This window comes from Delphinus delphis, chromosome 13 (genome assembly GCF_949987515.2).
Source record: "Delphinus delphis chromosome 13, mDelDel1.2, whole genome shotgun sequence".
NCBI classification, from domain to species: Eukaryota; Metazoa; Chordata; class Mammalia; order Artiodactyla; family Delphinidae; genus Delphinus; species Delphinus delphis.
In genome coordinates, this window is record NC_082695.1 from 61,917,747 (window position 1) to 61,936,792 (window position 19,046).

At 42.0% G+C, this 19,046-nt stretch overlaps 1 protein-coding gene across 2 annotated transcripts in view; it reads right to left on the reverse strand.

The window, feature by feature from the left end:
* Positions 1-19,046, reverse strand: part of EPG5 (ectopic P-granules 5 autophagy tethering factor) — a 129,745-nt gene that overhangs the window by 14,841 nt on the left and 95,858 nt on the right. For both annotated transcript variants that reach the window (XM_060028984.1, XM_060028985.1), the window contains exons 32-39: positions 17,602-17,750; positions 16,464-16,665; positions 14,691-14,763; positions 13,211-13,314; positions 7,189-7,364; positions 4,123-4,308; positions 3,291-3,500; positions 2,467-2,611 (exon numbers count right to left, since the gene is read on the reverse strand). In XM_060028984.1, the coding sequence (XP_059884967.1) occupies positions 2,467-2,611; positions 3,291-3,500; positions 4,123-4,308; positions 7,189-7,364; positions 13,211-13,314; positions 14,691-14,763; positions 16,464-16,665; positions 17,602-17,750 (1,245 nt within the window). The remainder of the gene's footprint in view (positions 1-2,466; positions 2,612-3,290; positions 3,501-4,122; positions 4,309-7,188; positions 7,365-13,210; positions 13,315-14,690; positions 14,764-16,463; positions 16,666-17,601; positions 17,751-19,046) is intronic.

Consider the following 19,046-nt stretch of genomic DNA (forward strand, 5'->3'; position numbering starts at 1 on the left):
CCTTATGCATTTTCTTCCTGGTGAATTGAACCTTGTATCAATTTCCAACGACTCTCTTCATTTTTAATAATGCTTTTTTCTTATTTATGTAAGTAATATGTGTTTTTTATGTATATATGTGTTTTTCATGCAACTTCAGGGCAGGAACACACACAAGAGATTGTCTGGCTTGCTAATGCTTTCTGCCTTACAGTCCTATCTGTCTCATACTGATATAGCTGTACCAGCTTTCTATTTTAATATCTAATGTGACTGCCTTGTAGAAAGCTTTCTATATCCTATGCTTTAGATATACTTCTTATAAACAGCTTAAAACTGGATGTTGGGGCTTCCCTTGTGGTGCAGTGGTTGGGACACCACCTGCCAGTGCAGGGGACACAGGTTCGAGCCCTGGACCAGGAGGATCCCACAGGCCACGGAGCAACTAAGCCCGTGTGCCACAACTAAAATAAAATTTTAAAAAATAAATACATAAAAAACTGGATGTTGTTGATTATTAATCCAGTCTGACAATCTTCATCTTTTAACCTGAGCATCAGTCCATTTACATTTACCGATATATTTAAATTTTATCTTTTTATTTTGGCTATTTTTCTTACCTTCTCCATGTTTCTTGCCTTCTTTGGATTGAACAAAATTTGGCCAATCCTTTTTTTTTTTAATTTAATTAATTAATTTATTTTTTGGCTGCAATGGGTTCTCATTGCTGTGTGCGGGCTTTCTCTAGTTGTGGAGAGCGGGGGCTACTCTTCATTGCGGTGCATGGGCTTCTCATTGTGGTGGCCTCTTTTGCTGCAGAGCATGGGCTCTAGGCGCGCAGGCTTCAGTAGTTGTGGCACGTGGGCTCAGTAGTTGTGGCTCGCAGGCTCTAGAGCAGAGGCTCACTAGTTGTGGCACATGGGCTTAGCTGCTCCGTGGCATGTGGGATCTTCCTGGACCAAGGATCAAACCCGTGTCCCCTGCACTGGCAGATGGATTCTTAACCACTGTGCCACCAGGGAAGTCCTGGCCAATCCTTATCTCCTTCTACTAACTTAGAACTTACATATTTTATTTCTATTCTTTTGGTGAATTGCTTAGAATTTTTACCATTCATATTCTATGAAGACATAAATTTAATCAATCTCTTGACCCCCCTCAAACAATATTAAAACCTTAGAATGCTTTTAACTCAACCTCCTTCTTAACTTACATATATTTGTGGTCATATAATTTAATGTTAGCTTTTGCTTTTTAAACCCCTAAATGATGATTACCGTAGTTTTATACAGGCAGTTTTTGTTTATATTTACCCACATTTCACTACTTTCTCTGCTTACTTTTCCTTCTTGCAATTCAAGCCTTTCACTTGTGATCACTCTTCTTCTACCTAAAGAACATGCTTTATTTAGTACTTCCTTTAGTGATGTCCACTGGGACAAACACGCTCAGGTTTCAAGAAAAACATCTTTATTTCACCCTCATCTTTGAAAGATGGTTCTTCTTAGTTTGCAATCGCAGGTTACAAGTCATCTCCTCACAGCACATTGAAGGTGTTATTCCACTATCTTACAGCTTCCTCTGTTGCCAATGAGAAGCCGGCTGTCCTTGTAAATGTTGAATGTTGTTCCTTTGACCCCGGTGCATCTGCACTTTCACTACAGTGTGTACAGGGGTGAATTTCTTTCTATCTACCCTGCTTGGGATTTGCTGGGTTTAATGAATCTAAGGATTGTTGTCTTCCTTTCTCAGGGCAGGTTCATTTCTAACTCATCCTTACCCTGAGTATGCCATCCTGTGTGGTAATGCACAGGAGGTCCTTTCAGGCTACCATCTTAGGCAGGCCCTGGGCTTTATCATCTCCCCTAATCTAAGGAGTGTCAGCAAAAGCCTTCAAGGTAAAAGCCAGCCTCAGTACTCCATCTACTTTTATGGGTTCCTCCTTTTACTTAGTTTCTGACTTCTGAGATTTTCTGCCACCTTGTCAATACGTTTAATTTTTGGTTTCTCAAAAACATTTTATCCAGCATCCTTAGTTGTTTTCAGCAGGAGAGGCAATCAGGATGTCCAGTCCACCAAACTGCTAGGAGCACAGGTTCTCATATGAAGTTTCTTTACAAGCCTACAGGTGATTCTGAAGTGCCCTCCCAGTTAGGAGCCAAAACATCCAGGAATGCTGCTTGATGGATGGTCTCTGGTTATATCCTAATCACTATATCTAGTCACCTAACTTAGCCCTCAGTCCAGTTAACCTCTCACCAGCAACTGACAGTGTCTATGCCTCCTCAAGTTCTTACCATTCATGCCACCCCACCCTGGCCAGTGCTGAGATGACAAGTGTCTCTATGGTCCAGTCATCTCTCTGACCACTGCTTCTCTGCAAACAGGAATGACAGTGTCCCGACCATCTTCCTGATCTCAAGATGCCTTATACACAGCAGGAATTCATTTACTGAGTGAATACATGACTCCACCATAGTCACTTACCAGGTGGTTTAAAAACAATGATATCATCCAAGAGCTTACACATTTCCTGTTCAAGGACTGCTAACGTGATTTTTCCATTTTGTTCCAGGGAGCTGAGGAATTGTACCATCTGGTGAGTGAAGGCTCGGCATTTTGGAACTGCATCCTGACAATAAAAAAAGATCATTCAAATGAATCCATGCATGCAGTGTTAACTGGATATTCCCTGGGAGCACAGCACTGCACTGGGAGAGGACAGAGCAGTGAGTCATATGAGGACAGACCCTGTGTTGGGGAAATAAAAATCTTTGGTAATACTTAGACCAGAACCCATGTTCTCCCAAATCCCAGTAGTAGTTTTTACTACATTAATAACAACATTAACTACACACTAAGTACTTGCCAGGAACTTTTCCAAAAACTTTTATGTTCATTTTCTGATCTAATCCTCACAACACTTTGAAGGCAAGGTATTATTATTTCCAATTCAGGTGAGAAAACCAAGGTCAGAATGGCAGTGAGTTGGGGATTTGAGTTTGTCAGACCTCAAACTCATGCTCATAACTTGCTGCCATTCTGCTGCCCAATGACATTCAAATCAGTAAACCCACAGCTCACTGTCAGCCCTCAATCCTTTTCACCTCGTTAGCATGTGACACTGCTAGTAGGTAAAGGCTTACCAGAAGAAATAAACGAAACTGAAAGACCCAAGAGGCCAAAATGATATACATCCTCCAACTTTTTCTATTGAGCCATTCGCAGGATTCGAGACAGTCCTCAGTAGCACTTATACTACTAGCAGCCCTAAAGAACACTCTGCCTTCTAAAGGACCCACTTAACTCACAAGATGTTTCTGGCTGTCAGTAGGAACGGAAAGACCTGCAGACACTTTTAGGAGCTTCACAATTAACTCAGCAGAAGATTCCTTTGCCAGGATGATGGATGGCTGGTAATGGCTGCTGAAATAACCTAGCACACTCTGATATGACACAACATCCACAAGATGCCACGAGAGTGAGCTTGTCTGTCCAAGGAGAGTAAGTAGAGGAGAATCCTAAAAATGAAACACACATTCCTTTAGTTCCAGAGCTCCCATTTTTTCCAGAAATACGCACCTCCCAAGTTAGGAGGACTCGTGAAAGTAATAACCAAAGTTTTGGCAAAACACATTAAGATTTATAAGTATTCAGAACCCAATTTTCAAAGGAACTCTATGATCTGGTGGTAGAACAAGCAATTAAGGAGATGTAAATTGAAATTGATTTTTATATTTGGTGTGGTTCCCTTAGACTATGAACTATATAAGAAAATCAGACACTGGGCTTCCCTGGTGGCACAGTGGTTGAGAGTCCACCTGCCGATGCAGAGGACACGGGTTCGTGCCCCGGTCCAGGAAGATCCCACATGCCGTGGAGCGGCTGGGCCCGTCAGCCATGGCCTCTGAGCCCGCGTGTCTGGAGCCTGTGCTCCGCAACGGGAGAGGCCACAACAGTGAGAGGCCCGCGTACCGCAAAAAAAAAGAAAATCAGACACCTAGTTGAAGGCACATCCCGTATGCCATGCATATATTCACACTGAAAGAGGCACGAGGGAAACAACTTAAAAACCACAACTTCATAGAGAGTGAGGATCTAGAGAGCCCTGCCAAGTCTTTATCACAGGCTCTCCAAACTTACTGTTTGATCCACCAGTTGATCTTCCTTTGCCAACAAAATCATCATGAAAAGGAGGCAGACAATCATGCTCCGGGTCTCTGGGTGGGGACTGGGATTCCAGGCATCAGACAGCACACTGATCCAGTTGACTTCACAGAGGACAGACCCCAAAAACAAGAAGCAGCTCTTGGGGCTTCCTCGTTCCACCTAAAAGGAAACAATGTTTTTAGCTATATATCCTAAAAATGTATAGAAACCAATGTTTTCTAAATTATATATCTTTTAAATTATACTTTTTTCCCAGATTATAAAAATCATTCATAACCCTTCTGCCCTCAGAAATTTAGATTATAATATTTTTCCTTCCATGTTCAATGTATGGCACACCTTTCAGCTTGTTTGGAGTTCATTATTTATTCCACTAATTCTTTTTTTTTTTTTTTTTGATTTTGATTTTTGGCTGCGTTGGGTCTTTGTGGCTCCGTGCGGGCTTTCTCTAGTTGCGGTGAGTGGGGGCTACTCTTCGTCGCCGTGCATGGGCTTTTCATTGCGGTGTCTTCTCTTGTTGCAGAGCACGGGCTCTAGGCGCACAGGCTTCAGTAGTTGTGGCACGCAGGCTCAGTAGCTGTGGCTCGCGGGCTCTAGAACACTGGCTCGGTAGTTGTGGAGCATGGGCTTAGCTGCTCCGCAGCATGTGGGATCTTCCCAGACCAGGGATCGAACCTGTGTCCTGTGCATTGGCAGGCGATTCTTAACCACTGCACCACCAGGGAAGTCCCTATTCCACTAATTCTTAACAGGAAAGGAATGATCTTCCCTAGCTCCAGCCAGGGTGGCAAATCCCTGCCACAGTAAGTCACTGGTGCTCAAGGGAGCCTACCACAGTCCTCAGATGTGCTGGGCAAGACAAAGGTGATATATCTACTAGTCACTGGTTCCCAAAGCCGAGCGTGCATCAGAACCACCTGGAGGACTTGCGTGGGATGGGGGTTGGGGGGGTACCCATAGAATTTTTAATGCCCTGCATCTGGAGTAGGAACAGGAATTTGTCTTCCTAACAAGTTCCCAGGTGGTACTGATGTTGCTGGCCCTAGGACCATACTTTGAGACCTACTATATTAGCACATATAATTTTTATATGGCCTTTTTTGTATAATGTTGTGTTATAAATATATCCCCATATCATTAGTCTCTATAATTTTTGATGACTACATAATGTTTAATTATCCCATTTAAAATATAGCAGGGATGGGGGGCAAATGTATTTTAAAGTATATAATCAATATCAAAGTTATCTCTTATAAGCCTATTTCAAGTCTGTTTAAAATAAAACATGGCTAGCTATAAATTTTTCCTTTAAAAAGAAGATTAAAAAGCTCAACTCCATTTATAAAATCGCAATCAGTGGAATTTGATGATTCATGTCTTCCAATTAGTACCATCATTATATCATGCTATTTGCTCATTTTCCCTTTTAGAAAATGATTCTTCATCCTCCTTTATAATTTGTTCTCTATCTTCACCCTCAACCCCCTCACAAACATACTTTACTTTGCCAGCAAGACTCATGCAACAGAAAGGTTCCCAGCTTCTGGGCCAGGTAAAGTCATCTATCATTAGACTAAAACTCCTAGAGATACAAAGTCTATAGCATCCCTTTATAGACCATTCTATTTAATCTGTCATATAGCTAAAGCTGCGCTCTTACTTAAACACTCTCTTACAGCTCGTTAAACAAAGGTTCAATTCCATATTCATAATGATGATGAATACCTACTTTGTGCCTGTCTCATAGTCTAAACCTAGCTATAAAATCATTCTTAACTTTGTATTTCACTAAGATGACTGTCCTCAGCTTTCCTTAGAGCTCAGCTACAGAGGAGTGGCTGACAAGAGCAGCAGTGGGTGGGGTCTCCACTTACAGCACTAAAAGACTGCAGTACATTTTACTAATTGTCATAAATAACTATGGATCTGCAGTAATTAAAGCACTTAGGGACTTCCCTGGTGGCTCAGTGGTTGGGAATCTGCCTGCCAATGCAGGCGACACGGGTTTGAGCCCTGGTCCGGGAAGATCCCACATGCCGCGGAACAACTAAGTCCATGTACCACAACTACTGAGCCTGCGCTCTAGAGCCCACGTGCCACAACTACTGAAGCCCATGTTCCTAGAGCCCGTGCTCTGCAACAAGAGAAGCCACTGCAATGAGAAGCCCGTGCACCACAGTGAAGAGTAGCCCCCGCTTGCATCAACTGGAGAAAGCCCACACACAGCAACGAAGACCCAATGCAGCCAAAAATAAGCAAATAAATAATAATTTTTTTAAAAAAAAAAAGCACTTAAAGTATCTCAATAATAAATGTGAATTAGGTTATGAGTAAACACAAATGAACTGGTGACTATGAACAAATAAACTGAAATGATCATAAAAAGCTAAGACAAGATTAAAGGGTTTTTTAAAACAAAAACTTAAGAACAACAGAAATGCCTGACTGGTATGCAAGCGACACTACTGTACCCGTTTTCTGACTATTGCTTCTACTGCAAAAACTCCCGCACACTTAGTGGGACTTTTTCCAGGCCATTTCAGGTCTTTTATATGATTATGATGCATTCCTGGTTGTTACAATGTACTTCTGTCCCCTACAACCTAATATCCCCTTACATAACTGCTTAAAGAAACTAATGGTTTGAGTACCAATTTACATTCTACTTTAATAGAACATTTAACAAGAAGCAGTTTTAATGATACTATCCTAGAAAAACATGCATTCACAGAAACGCCAAGATTGAGTGTGACAAAGTGATTAAACTATGTATTCACATGACAATATCACCGAAGACTAGGGGATGACTGTCATATTACAGACAAAAATCTTTCTCTGGGTTTTCTGTAAATGCTGTCCAGTCATCTACTAACACAGTGAAACGATGTCCATAGGATGCTGCTTTACACAAGCACTGTCTGGGCGATACAGAATTCGGGCAGGGTCCACATTGTCACCCACTGCAACTGGGCCTAAAACCCACAGTGAACAGGTTGCTCCCAAGAAGCCAGGCTGTGACATAGAGAGTGAAGGGTTTACCTTGAAGAAGGCCTCCATGAGCATCTGGTCAGGATGCAGGTCCCTCCATGGGAGTTTCTGGTAGGCACTGTGAAAAGCATACAGAATGAACTCTGGCATTTTGGGTGCTGTACATGCTTCACAATAATGTATCAGGTGTAACCGAAGGGGTCCGTCATCACCAGGCAAGAGCTTATCTAAAATTGAAAAAGAAAATATAGCTGAAGACTTTTTGGTTTATCTTTAAAACAAGTAAAAAATTAACACAAAACACAAATTTGAACTAAAAGTCTAAAAACCTAACGTTCTCAATAATTACCCAGTTTCAAAGATTTTCACGTACCAGGGAAAAAAGTGATGGCAGAGCAATAATAAAGAACGGTAATTTACTTACCAGGGCGACTGGAAGGAGCAGCTGGTGTGAGGGAGATAGCAGGCGTGAACAGTTTTTCTCTAAAACTCCTAAATATATGACTTTTTAACTCAAATACACTTCCACAACCACAACCAACTCTAGGCATCCCTTCAGTCTGTTGCCTTCAGCATAAATTCAGTCTCATGCATTTGACACCTCATTCACTTGGCACCTTGGAGAAATCGAATGTTCCTCAAAAGGAAATGTTCCAGGGACTTCCCTGGTGGTGCAGTGGTTAAGAATCCGCCAGCCGGGCTTCCCTGGTGGCGCAGTGGTTGAGAGTCCGCCTGCCAATTCAGGGGACACGGGTTCGTGCCCCGGTCCGGGAAGATCCCACATGGCGCGGAGCAGCTAGGCCCGTGAGCCATGGCCGCTGAGCCTGCGCGTCCGGAGCCTGTGCTCCGCAGTGGGAGAGGCCACAACAGTCAGAGGCCTGCATACCACAAAAAAAGAAAAAAGAATCCGCCTGCCAATGCAGGAGACACAGGTTCGATCCCTGGTCTGGGAAGATCCCACATGCCGCGGAGCAACTAAGCCAGTGTGCCACAACTACTGAGGCTGCGCTCTAGAGCCCGCAAGCCACAACTACTGAAGCCCACATGCCTAGAGCCCGTGCTCCGCAACGAGAGAAGCCACCGCAGTGAGAAGCCCATGCGCCGCAACGAAGAGTAGCCCCCACTCGCCGCAAGTACAGAAAGCTCACGCACAACAACGAAGACCCAACACAACCTAAATAAATAAATTTATTTAAAAAAAAAAAGGAAATGTTCCAAATGACTAAATCTTAACCCTTGGTGCAGTAAAACTAGACTGTTAACTGTCATTCAAGTAAGTCACTCTAAAACAAATTTCACATTCTTCTGTGACCTGAATCACTCAGTATTATCCTCACGGGTATCAATTACTTTAGTGCCCTCAGGAGCATTTAGTCTGAAACAAATATTTTCAGACTTTCTGGCTCTAAGCAAAGGAATGGAATTTGGTCAAAGAAGAGAGAGCCACATACAACGAGAGCAGCAACCTGATGGGAGTTTCTCAACACTGACTTTTGAAAAATGACTAATGAGCATCAACACACGATAAGTCGACTTATCACTGCTAACATTCCTGTGCCCTCAATCCCCAGTCCTCAGGAAACAGTAACGTATGTTTTTAACAACCTTTTAAGACAGGGGTGAAGAGTAGCATTTGTTTAAATATGGATAAAAAAGATAGTTTTGTTTAAATTAGGATGGATACGTAGGAGAAGATGTCTAGGAGGTAATCTCTTAGGACCAGACCGAGCGTCTCTAGTCCCAGCCCAGACACAAATAAGTTCTGTGACCTCAGATGAATTCATTTTGCTTTCCAGGTCCTCATTTTTTCTCATCAATAAAAACAGAGAGCTGAATCAGACGATCTCACTAAAAGGCTATAATTTAATACTTCTTCATCTTGCTGTGCACAGTTCTTCTGTTTCCTCTCTCTGAATTGAGTTGCCAATTCTTAATGTTATCTGTGTACTCTCCTATTCCTAGGCCACTTTTTTATTTGATATACACGGGCCTGTGAGAGTGCCTGCCCTTTTATACTAAGAAACTAAATAACAGCCTTTGTGACAATAATTTTATGCTGAAATATTTGTCTCACTATAAATGTGTTGTGGATGGTAATATGCAGCTAGAAGTCTACCTTTCCAAAAAAAGAAAAAAAAAAAAGTGAGTGCTATTAGGATTTCATGTGTTACTCACTGAACCAATACTTTTATCAAGTAGACAACTCAGAGTACGGCACTGTCCTAAGTCTTGGGTTGGGGAGAGATAAAAAGAAGAATGTTTCTGTGCCTAGAGTTTATATCTTATAACAGCGGCGGTGGGGGGAGGGGAACCGAGAGGAGATCAGATATGTAAAAAGTCAATCAAAAATACTAGATGGGGGGCTTCCCTGGTGGCGCAGTGGTTGAGAGTCCGCCTGGCGATGCAGGGGACACAGGTTCGTGCCTCGGTCTGGGAGGATCCCACATGCTGCAGAACGGCTGGGCCCGTGAGCCATGGCCGCTGGGCCTGCGCGTCTGGAGCCTGTGTTCCGCGACGGGAGAGGCCACAGCAGTGAGAAGCCCGTGTATCACCAAAAAAAAAAAAAAAAAAAACAACAAATACTAGATGGGGACTTCCCTGGTGGTCCAGTGGTAAAGAATCCACCTTCCAATCAGGGGACGTGGGTTCGATCCCTGGTCAGGGAACTAAGATCCCACATGCCGCGGGGCAACAGGAGAACAACTAAGCCCGTGTGCTCTAGAGCCCGTGCGCCACAACAAGAGAGCCCATGAGCACCGCAGCTACTGAGCCCGTGTGCTCTGGAGCCCGTGCACCTCAACTAGTGAGAAGCCCACGCACCGCAACAAAAGATCCCGCATGGTGCAACTAAGACCCGACGCAGCCAAATAAATAAATAAATATTTAAAAAAAAAAAACAAACAACTCTGGATGAGGTACATCCAGACAACGGTATATTATTCAGCACTAAGAAGAAATGAGCTATCAAGTCATGAAAGACATGGAGGAACCTAAGTGCATATGCTAAGCAAAAGAAGCCCATCTGGAAAGCTGCATAATGAATGATTCTAACTATATGACATTCTAGAAAAGCTAAGACTATGCAGAAAGTAAAAGAAATCAGTGGTTGCCAAAGGCTGGGGTGGGGGAGGGATGAATAGACAGAGCACAAAGGATATTTAGGGCAGTGAAACTACTCTGTATGATACTCTGTAGACACACATCGTTATACATTTATCCAAACCCAGAGAATGTACAAGCCCCAGCATGAATCCTAATGTAAACTATGGACTTTGGGTAATAATGTGTCAGTGTAGGTTCATCGGCTATAACAAATGTACCACTCCGGTGGGGGATGGTGATAGTGGGTGGGGAGGGGGTTATGCATGAGGAGCAGGGAGGAAAGGGTATACGGAAACTCTCTGTGTTTTCTGCTCAGTTTTGCTGTGAACCTAAAACTACACTAAAGAAAAGTCTATTTTTGTATATATATAAAATATTGGATGATACATTGTTTTATATTATAACATATATATTATTGCTATATATATTTATACATATTATTATAATATATAGTCTATTATCTGATATGCTATCTACTATATATATTGTATATAAAATACTGGATGACATATTGTTAACTCCAGGACTCAGTGCCACATAAACACATGGTAGCCACGGGGGTGCGCCACTCAGATCTCCCTTCAAACAGAACTTGCCACAGATCAGGGCACAGCACCTTTAGCACCTGAGTCGAGGCCATCCTCCTCCCAGGTAGCCCTCAGCCAACAACTAAGCACTGACCTGGCTGCTTCCGCCCAAGGTAGGATCCTCAAAAAAGAATGTTGGCACTAGAACTCCCTAACCAGCTGGCCAATACTTTCTCAGCGCTGCCCTGCAGGCTGAGACTCTTCCTACTCTCCTTTCACGGGTGTTAGGCCTGCACCAGGGTCTGAAGGCTTTCTCTGCCCACCCTTATTCCTCTCCCTCTTATTTTCACAGGCAGTACCCCAAATAAATCTCAGCATTCTGGCTCCATCATGGCGTCTGCTTCCCAAGGATTCAAACTACAACAATGTGCTATAAAGATTTAGAGGCAGGAGAGAAATGTATGCACATGAACAGATATGCAGGAGAATATAAAGGGCCCGAGGCTTCATCCAGGTAGTGGAATCAGCATAAGCAAAGAAGTGGCAGAGGGAAGATCCAAGGACTTTTAGGGAACACTGAGTAGAGCAGTATGGCTGAATGGAATGCTTCCATAAAAAAAACATCACATAATGTTGAAGTGCTCTGAGCCAGACACATTTGAATGCTGAGCTAAAACATTATTACATTTAAAAGTTTCTGAATAAGAATATAATAGCATACAAACAGAATTTTTGGAAAATCAATCTAGTAAATAGGCAGGAACAGAAATGAGATAGGAAGGACAGTTAGGAGGCTATTGCAAGAATCTGGGTTGGGTGGACCTAATATCCTTACAAGCCTCCCAATACAAAACATTTAGATACACTAAGTAAAATACAACAACTCTGAAAATGCACAGCTACATACATTCAGTGGAAGAAAAGAGGTCAGAGAGACTAGGAAAGCAGAGTATTAAACTGATGCGGAAGCCTCAGTTGCCCTGGGGCTGTTTGCTTATGTGGGGTTTTCAACAGCACAAGGAAACAGAAAACAAGATTTTCTAAGGACTACACCCTCACTGAAAGGGCAGATAAGGGGGGAGGGGAACGGATCTTCTCTGCCTTAGCCTGGACTGGGAGTCAGGGAGGCAAGAAAGCTGATTGTGGTAATTGAGTATGGGGTTTGATTTCATGTATCTGTGTAGTGTGAGAAACCCAAAGCCAAGGAATTACACAGAGCCAAATGGCAACAAATGCAGATCTTCTCTGGAGGCATACACCCTCATCCTAGTCCTCATGGAATTTCCACAGATAAAGTCTCTCTAAATACGGGCTCACAATAGAAAATTACAAAATACACAAGGAAACAAGCCTCTGAAGGAACATCAAACAGAAGCATGAGCCACCCCCGAACAGAAACTTGAGATGACGGAATTGCTGCATACAGCTCATAAAGGAAAGTAAGCATGTTTAAACATTTTAAAATAATAAAAATTGAAATTTTAAATTAAAGAAAGAAGATGCTATCAAAAAGGATCGGATAGGGACTTCCCTGGTGGCGCAGTGGTTAAGAATCCACATGCCAATGCAGGGGACAGGGGTTCGAGCCCTGGTCCGGGGAAGATCCCACATGCTGCAGAGCAACTAAGCCCGCGAGCCACAACTACTGAGCCTGTGTGCTACAACTATTGAAGCCCACACGCCTAGAGCCTGTGCTCCACAACAAAGATGAGCCACCGCAATGAGAAGTCAGTGCACCACAATGAAGAGTAGCCCCTGCTTGCCACAACTAGAGAAAGACCACACACAGAGCAATGAAGACCCAACACAATCAAAAATAAATAAATAAATATTTTTTTAAAAAATAAATAAATATGTTTTAAAAGGATCTGGATAAATTTTATAAACAAACATTACTTCTAGAAACTGAAATGAAAAATTCAATGGATTTTTTTTTAAAGCAGACTAGACATAGCTGAAGAGATGGAGTAAGCTGGAAGAGAGATCTCAAGAATTTGCCCAGGGGAATTCCCCGGCAGTCCAGTGGTTAGGACTCTGCACTTTCACCGCCAAGTGTGCGGGTTCAATCCCTGGTCGGGGAACTAATATCCCACAATCCACTCGGTGTGGTCAAAAAAAAAAGAATTTGCCCAAAATGAAGCAGAAGAAAACACACCAAAAAAGTGAAAAGTCACAGAAGATAGAATAAGGTTCACCATGGGGGAAAGACAATATTTGAAAAGAGAAAGCCATAACTGATGACACTCAGCACTACCTCCCCAAAAAGATAAGAGGTTACACACTTCACACTAAATAATTGTACGGGTGATCTTTCTTTGGTCAAAGATGACAGCCTACCACATAAAGTAAAAGTAAATAAAGTAGAAAAGCAGAGGCAAAAGATTAACTGAATTACTTAAGGAAAAGTGAAAACTAACCAGAGACATGATATAACATCTTCCTACCTTTAAAACTCTCGTGCAATGAGTCAATGCAATCAGTGAACAACTGCACGATGCTTGAGGCCACCACAGCATCACTCTCCAGCCAGGGGTAATGTCGTTGGCTGCTTTAAATAAAAGAAACACACACTTAGAAAGGAAACACTATGATTAAATTACTGTACGTCCCAGAGTCTGGGGTTTGCCTAAGTTCTAGAAAACTCTGTGTTATGTAGCCCTAAGACACATTTAGAGCACTTTAAAAACTGTAAATTCCTGGAGGTGAATTGTAGCTTTTAATATCAATCATATAATTTTATTTACTTTCCTTCCTAACATTTATTCAATGTAATTAAGTTTCAGAAGTGTGCTATCTAAATAACTATTAAATTAACACCCTTTACAACACATCCAATTTATGCCCGTAAACCCATCCCTTGTGTATCTTGGTTACATTTCGAATGCCTTAGAAGACAGTTTTCTCTACCTAAAGCATGGGGGGTGAAAAGACATGTAAAAAAAGATGGTCAAAAATGAACAGAGAGGAAATAACCAAAGGAAAAACTCTTTATATGAAATTTTTACTTTCTGAATCTGGTATAGAAAGTTCAATATAAAAATAAATTCCATTAGTTCTTCCTGGAAATAGACAGGAAGCCTAAATTATGGTAAGCAGTCTCACGGTCACCACAAAATCCTGAAGCTTGTGGATTGTCTAAGGATAGCCCTCTGGAAAAGCAAAGACCCAGAACTTTTTCTGTTTTCCTCAATGGGCTCTTGAAGCAGCCTGGATGATACAAACAATCTGGACATGGTGGTCAAAGCTCTACCCTGGTCCCAGTCTAGCCCTCACCAGCTGTGGGATTTGAGCAAGACATTCAAGTTTTCTGAATCTCAGGATCAGATTAATTCACACTTATGAAAACACTTTAAATACTGTGATATATACTGTGTAATTCTTACAGAACTCTGGACATCTACCTTTTGTTTGTATGCTTTTAGAGGAAAAAAGACTCGTAAGGCAACTCCTTGCATTTGGACAGCTCAACACCTCTGTTTTAAATGCTTGTGAAATAATGCTTTCATTTAGTTGCAGAGTTCATGTTAAAAGAGCAATTCCCACCCAGTAATCTGAAAGCCAACTTAGTTCCAAAAACATAACTGATACTAGGTAAAATCAAGTTTGCCTCATATTTTGCAGTGTTATATTATCAAAACCTAATTCAGGAGAACAACATCCGTTTTTCTGAAATTAAATACCAACCTCATTCAACTTCTTTATTGTGGAAAACTGGAAATGAGTGTCCAGTTTTGCTTCAAAATCAATAGGTCTGATCAATCAGACTAACAATTCCACAAACAGAAAATGTCTTAAGTTTACTTTGTAAAGAAGCGTTCTCTAAATTTAAAATCAGATCTGTGAATCATCAGCTGGACCAAAACATCATCAGAACTTTAAGTCTATAAATTTCAAAGAAATTTGAATATCAGAAAAACTATTTACCTTTCATTGTCCTCTAAAACCAGTATCCATGGCTTAAAGAGCTGGACGATTACTGAATGTAGGGATCTTAGCACTAAAACAAAGCAAAATTTTTAGAGACAAGAAACAAGCCCATCAAATGGAGATGGCCAACAGGCACATGAAAAAATGCTCAACATTGCTAATCATCAGGGAAATGCAAATCAAAACCACAATGAGATATCACCTCACACCTGTCACAATGGCTATCAGCAAAAAGAACACAAATAGCAAATGTTGGCGAAGATGTGAAGAAAAGGGAACCCTTCTACACTGTTGGTGGGAATGTAAATTGGTGCAGCCACTGTGGAAAACAGTATGGAGGTTTCTCAAAAAACTAAAAATAGAACTACCATATGATCCAGCTATTCCACTCCTGGGTGTATATCCAAAAAAAACAACAGCACTGGGCTTCCCTGGTGGCGCAGTGGTTGAGAGTCTGCCTGCCGATGAAAGGAACATGGGTTCGTGCCCAGGTCCGGGAGGATCCCACATGCCGCGGAGCGGCTGGGCCCGTCCATGAGCCATGGCCACTGAGCCTGCGCGTCCGGAGCCTGTGCTCCGCAACGGGAGAGGCCACAACAGTGAGAGGCCCGCGTACCGCAAAAAAAAAAACAAAAAAACAAAAAGCACTAATTCGAAAAGATACTATGCACCCCAATGTTCATAGCAGCATTATTTAAAATTGCCAGGATATGGAAGCAACCTAGGTGTCCATCAACAGATGAATGGATAAAGAAGATGTGGCATACACACACACACACACACACACACACATACACACACACACATATACACACAATAAAAAAGAATGAAAATTTTCCATATGCAGCAACATATGGAGGGTTTGGAGGGCATTATGCTAAGTGAAATAAGTCAGACTGAGAAAGACAAATACTATATGATACCATTTATATGTGGAATCTAAAAAATAAACCAGTGACTATAACAAAAAAGAAGCAGACTCACAGATATAGGGAACAAACTAGTGGTTACCGTGGGGAGAGGGAAGGGGGAGGGGCAATATAAGGGTAGGGGATTAAGAGGTACAAACTATTAGGTATAAAATAAGCTATAGAGATATATTGTACAACACAGGGAATATAGCCAATATTTTATAATAACTATAAATGGAGTATAACCTTTAAAAATTGTGAGTCACTATATTATACACCTGTTACTTATATAATATTGTACATCAACTATACTTCAATTAAGAAAAAGAAAAATTAAGTCCACCCTTTGTCAAGATCATTGATAACTATATAGAAAATCTTCTTCTTATCATCTGTATATTCATAAACCTATGGTGATATACAAACAACATATTTAATATAACTAAACATGTTTCAGTTTTCATTTGCTGCAATGAAATTTCTTAAATTGAAGAAGTTTTATTATAACACAATATCATGGACAATTTTATAACATGCATTTTTTAAAAATAAAAACTTAAACATTCTTAATGTGATAAATAATAGGAAGAAAGAGCTGGAGCCTGAAACCTATCTCTTTGTACTTCACCTTACAAAGGAGAGGCAGAAACAAGTTGAAGCAAGCACCCACTGGTAAGTGAATATAGGTATGACACATATATGGGTTCACACTTGTACTGTGTATTTCCTATTTCTTCTTCATGACACTCAGATATACAGATTTATCACCAAGTTTTAAATCTCTTAATGTGTCTATTCAAGTCTCTTCTAATGGAAGGTCAGAACACCTAAGCTCCATGTTGCACTAAAGGCATATTACCTGTTTTGCTGCTGGCAGATGGATCTTGGGCCAAGCAGGCCATTTCTGAGTCAAGCAGTCTTTTTACAAGGTAGCCCAAGAGTGTCTTCATATCTGCCATGTAAGGACTCCATTTTGAGAATAAACCAAAACTTTTAAAGTCCAACGTGGATAACCGAAGCTTATAAAAAAAGTTTGAGAGCCACTGTATAGTCTCCATTACCTGGAAAAGAATGACCAGTTTAAAAAATGCTTACTGAATATCTACTTTCAGTAGAATACTACAGTAGACTGTGACGGAGGGCTTTGACTTTGTAATCGAGTTGCAGAGGTATATAGCATATGAAAAGTAAATCAGCAGATTTCAAACTCCTTTTCTAAAGCAAAGGAACCATTTTTTCAACTAAATTCATGTGGACCCACATCATATAAAATTGATGAAGCTGAGAGCTCTGTGGGACACTGCGCGAAAACCTGTTCGAAGGAGCCGGTGAAGCAGGAGGGTTAAGGCGGGGAGGCGAGGTACACACAGGGGCTGGTGCTGGGCTGTTCCTGAACAGAGAGGCCAGAATCAGATCTGAGGCATGAGAGAAAGCTGATCCAGCCACAGGAGGCGGGTGGGGGTAGAGGGAATGGGAGATGTCTGACAAAGGAAAACACAGGGCTCTTAAAGATAAAAGGTGCTTTGTTAGATATAAATTTTAAATGTGTTCCAGTTGTTTAAAAAACATATAGGGCTTCCCTGGTGGCGCAGTAGTTAAGAATCCTCCCACCAATGCAGGGGACACAGGTTCGAGCCCTGGTCCGGGAAGATCCCACATGCCACAGAGAAACTAAGCCCGTGCTCCACAACTACTGAAGCCTGTGTGCCACAGAGCCCTCAGGCTGCAACTACTGAACCTGCGTGCCGCAACTACTGAAGCCTGCGCACCTAGAGCCCGTGCTCCGCAACAAGAGAAGCCACCGCAACGAGAAGCCCACACACCGCAAGGAAGAGTAACCCCCGCTCGCTGCAACTTAGAGAAAGCCCAAGCGTGCAACAAAGACCCAATGCAGCCAAGAAAAAAAAAATTTTTTTAATAAATTAATTTAAAAAAAAAAACTACAAAGGAAATGGAAAAGAAATGCACAAAAACTTCAGAGACCAAGAGCTACACACCTGCTTGTCTGACAAGAGAACATCCGGAGAGCTTTGAAGCACCGAGGTCTCAGCAGAAGCTGCCCCCTGCTGGCAGCCTGGGGCGCAGCAGCCCAGGGCTCTTAGGGTGGCTTTCCAACACTCAGGGCTCAGCAGCTGCTCAGCAGAGCCTTACCAGGCAGGGACAGAGGACAGTAAGTCAGCATCCTTCACAAACTAACTTTCAATTTGAATCAAAGAACACATGTACTTTACAAATGAATGAGTATTAAATAAAAATCCAAAACAAATTCATAAAGATCTGTGGTGCAATGTTCATTGCAGCTCTATTTACAATAGCCAGGACATGGAAGTAACCTGTCCTGAATGGATAAAGAAGATGTGGCACATATATACAATGCAATATTACTCAGCCATAAAAAGGAATGAAATTGAGTTATTTGTAGTGATGTAGATGGACCTAGAGTCTGTCATACAGAGTGAAGTAAGTCAGAAAGAGAAAAACAAATACCGTATGCTAACACATATATATGAAATCTAAAAAAAAAAAAAAAGGTCATGAAGAGCCTAGGCGCAAGATGGGAATAAAGACGCAGACCTACTAGAAAATGGACTTGAGGACATGGGGAGGGGGAAGGGTAAGCTGGGACAAAGTGAGAGAGTGGTAGTGTATATATGACATACGTACACTACCAAATGTAAAATAGATAGCTAGTGGGAAGCAGTCGCATAGCACAGGGAGATCAGCTCGGTGCTTTGTGACCAGCTAGAAGGGTGGGATAGGGAGGGTGGGAGAGAGGGAGATGCAACAGGGAAGAGATATGGGGATATATGTATATGTATAACTGATTGACTTCGTTATAAAGCAGAAACCAACACACCATTGTAAAGCAATTATACTCCAATAAAAACGTTAAAAAAAAAAAAAAAGATCTGTGGTGAAGAGACCAAAGTTAAGAGAACCTATTGAAAGATCTGTCCACATGAACACTTGACTTTCCGTACTCTTGGTAACCCTACTGGTAGTGAGCACAGCCGAGCCATCTGAGCTGGAATCTGGGGGTGGGGAGGGGACTCCCACCTACCACCCCCTGACTGGGGAATGGTAAAGGTGCCATTTTCCTGGCTGGACAATGTGAGAGAGACAACAAAGGACCCATGGTGCAGAATGCAACTGCAGAGTCTAGGCTCTGTTCAAAAGGAGTCTCTTACTCGCCCCTAAAAGTCCACTCCTACACCAGGCAAAACCTAATGCGACACAGAAACACTATGCAAAAGTAGAGACTACCAACCAGCACTCTGCTACCTGCAAAACTGACTTCCCAGAGGACAGGAATTATACGCCCTCAGGTCCTTTCCCCCCAGAGGTGGCACAAGGATCAACTAGGACAACAGTGGCTCATAGGGGCTGGTCTAAGGGGAAGGATGATGAGGTCAGCTGCACTAGTGGGTGGGAGGTACCTAGG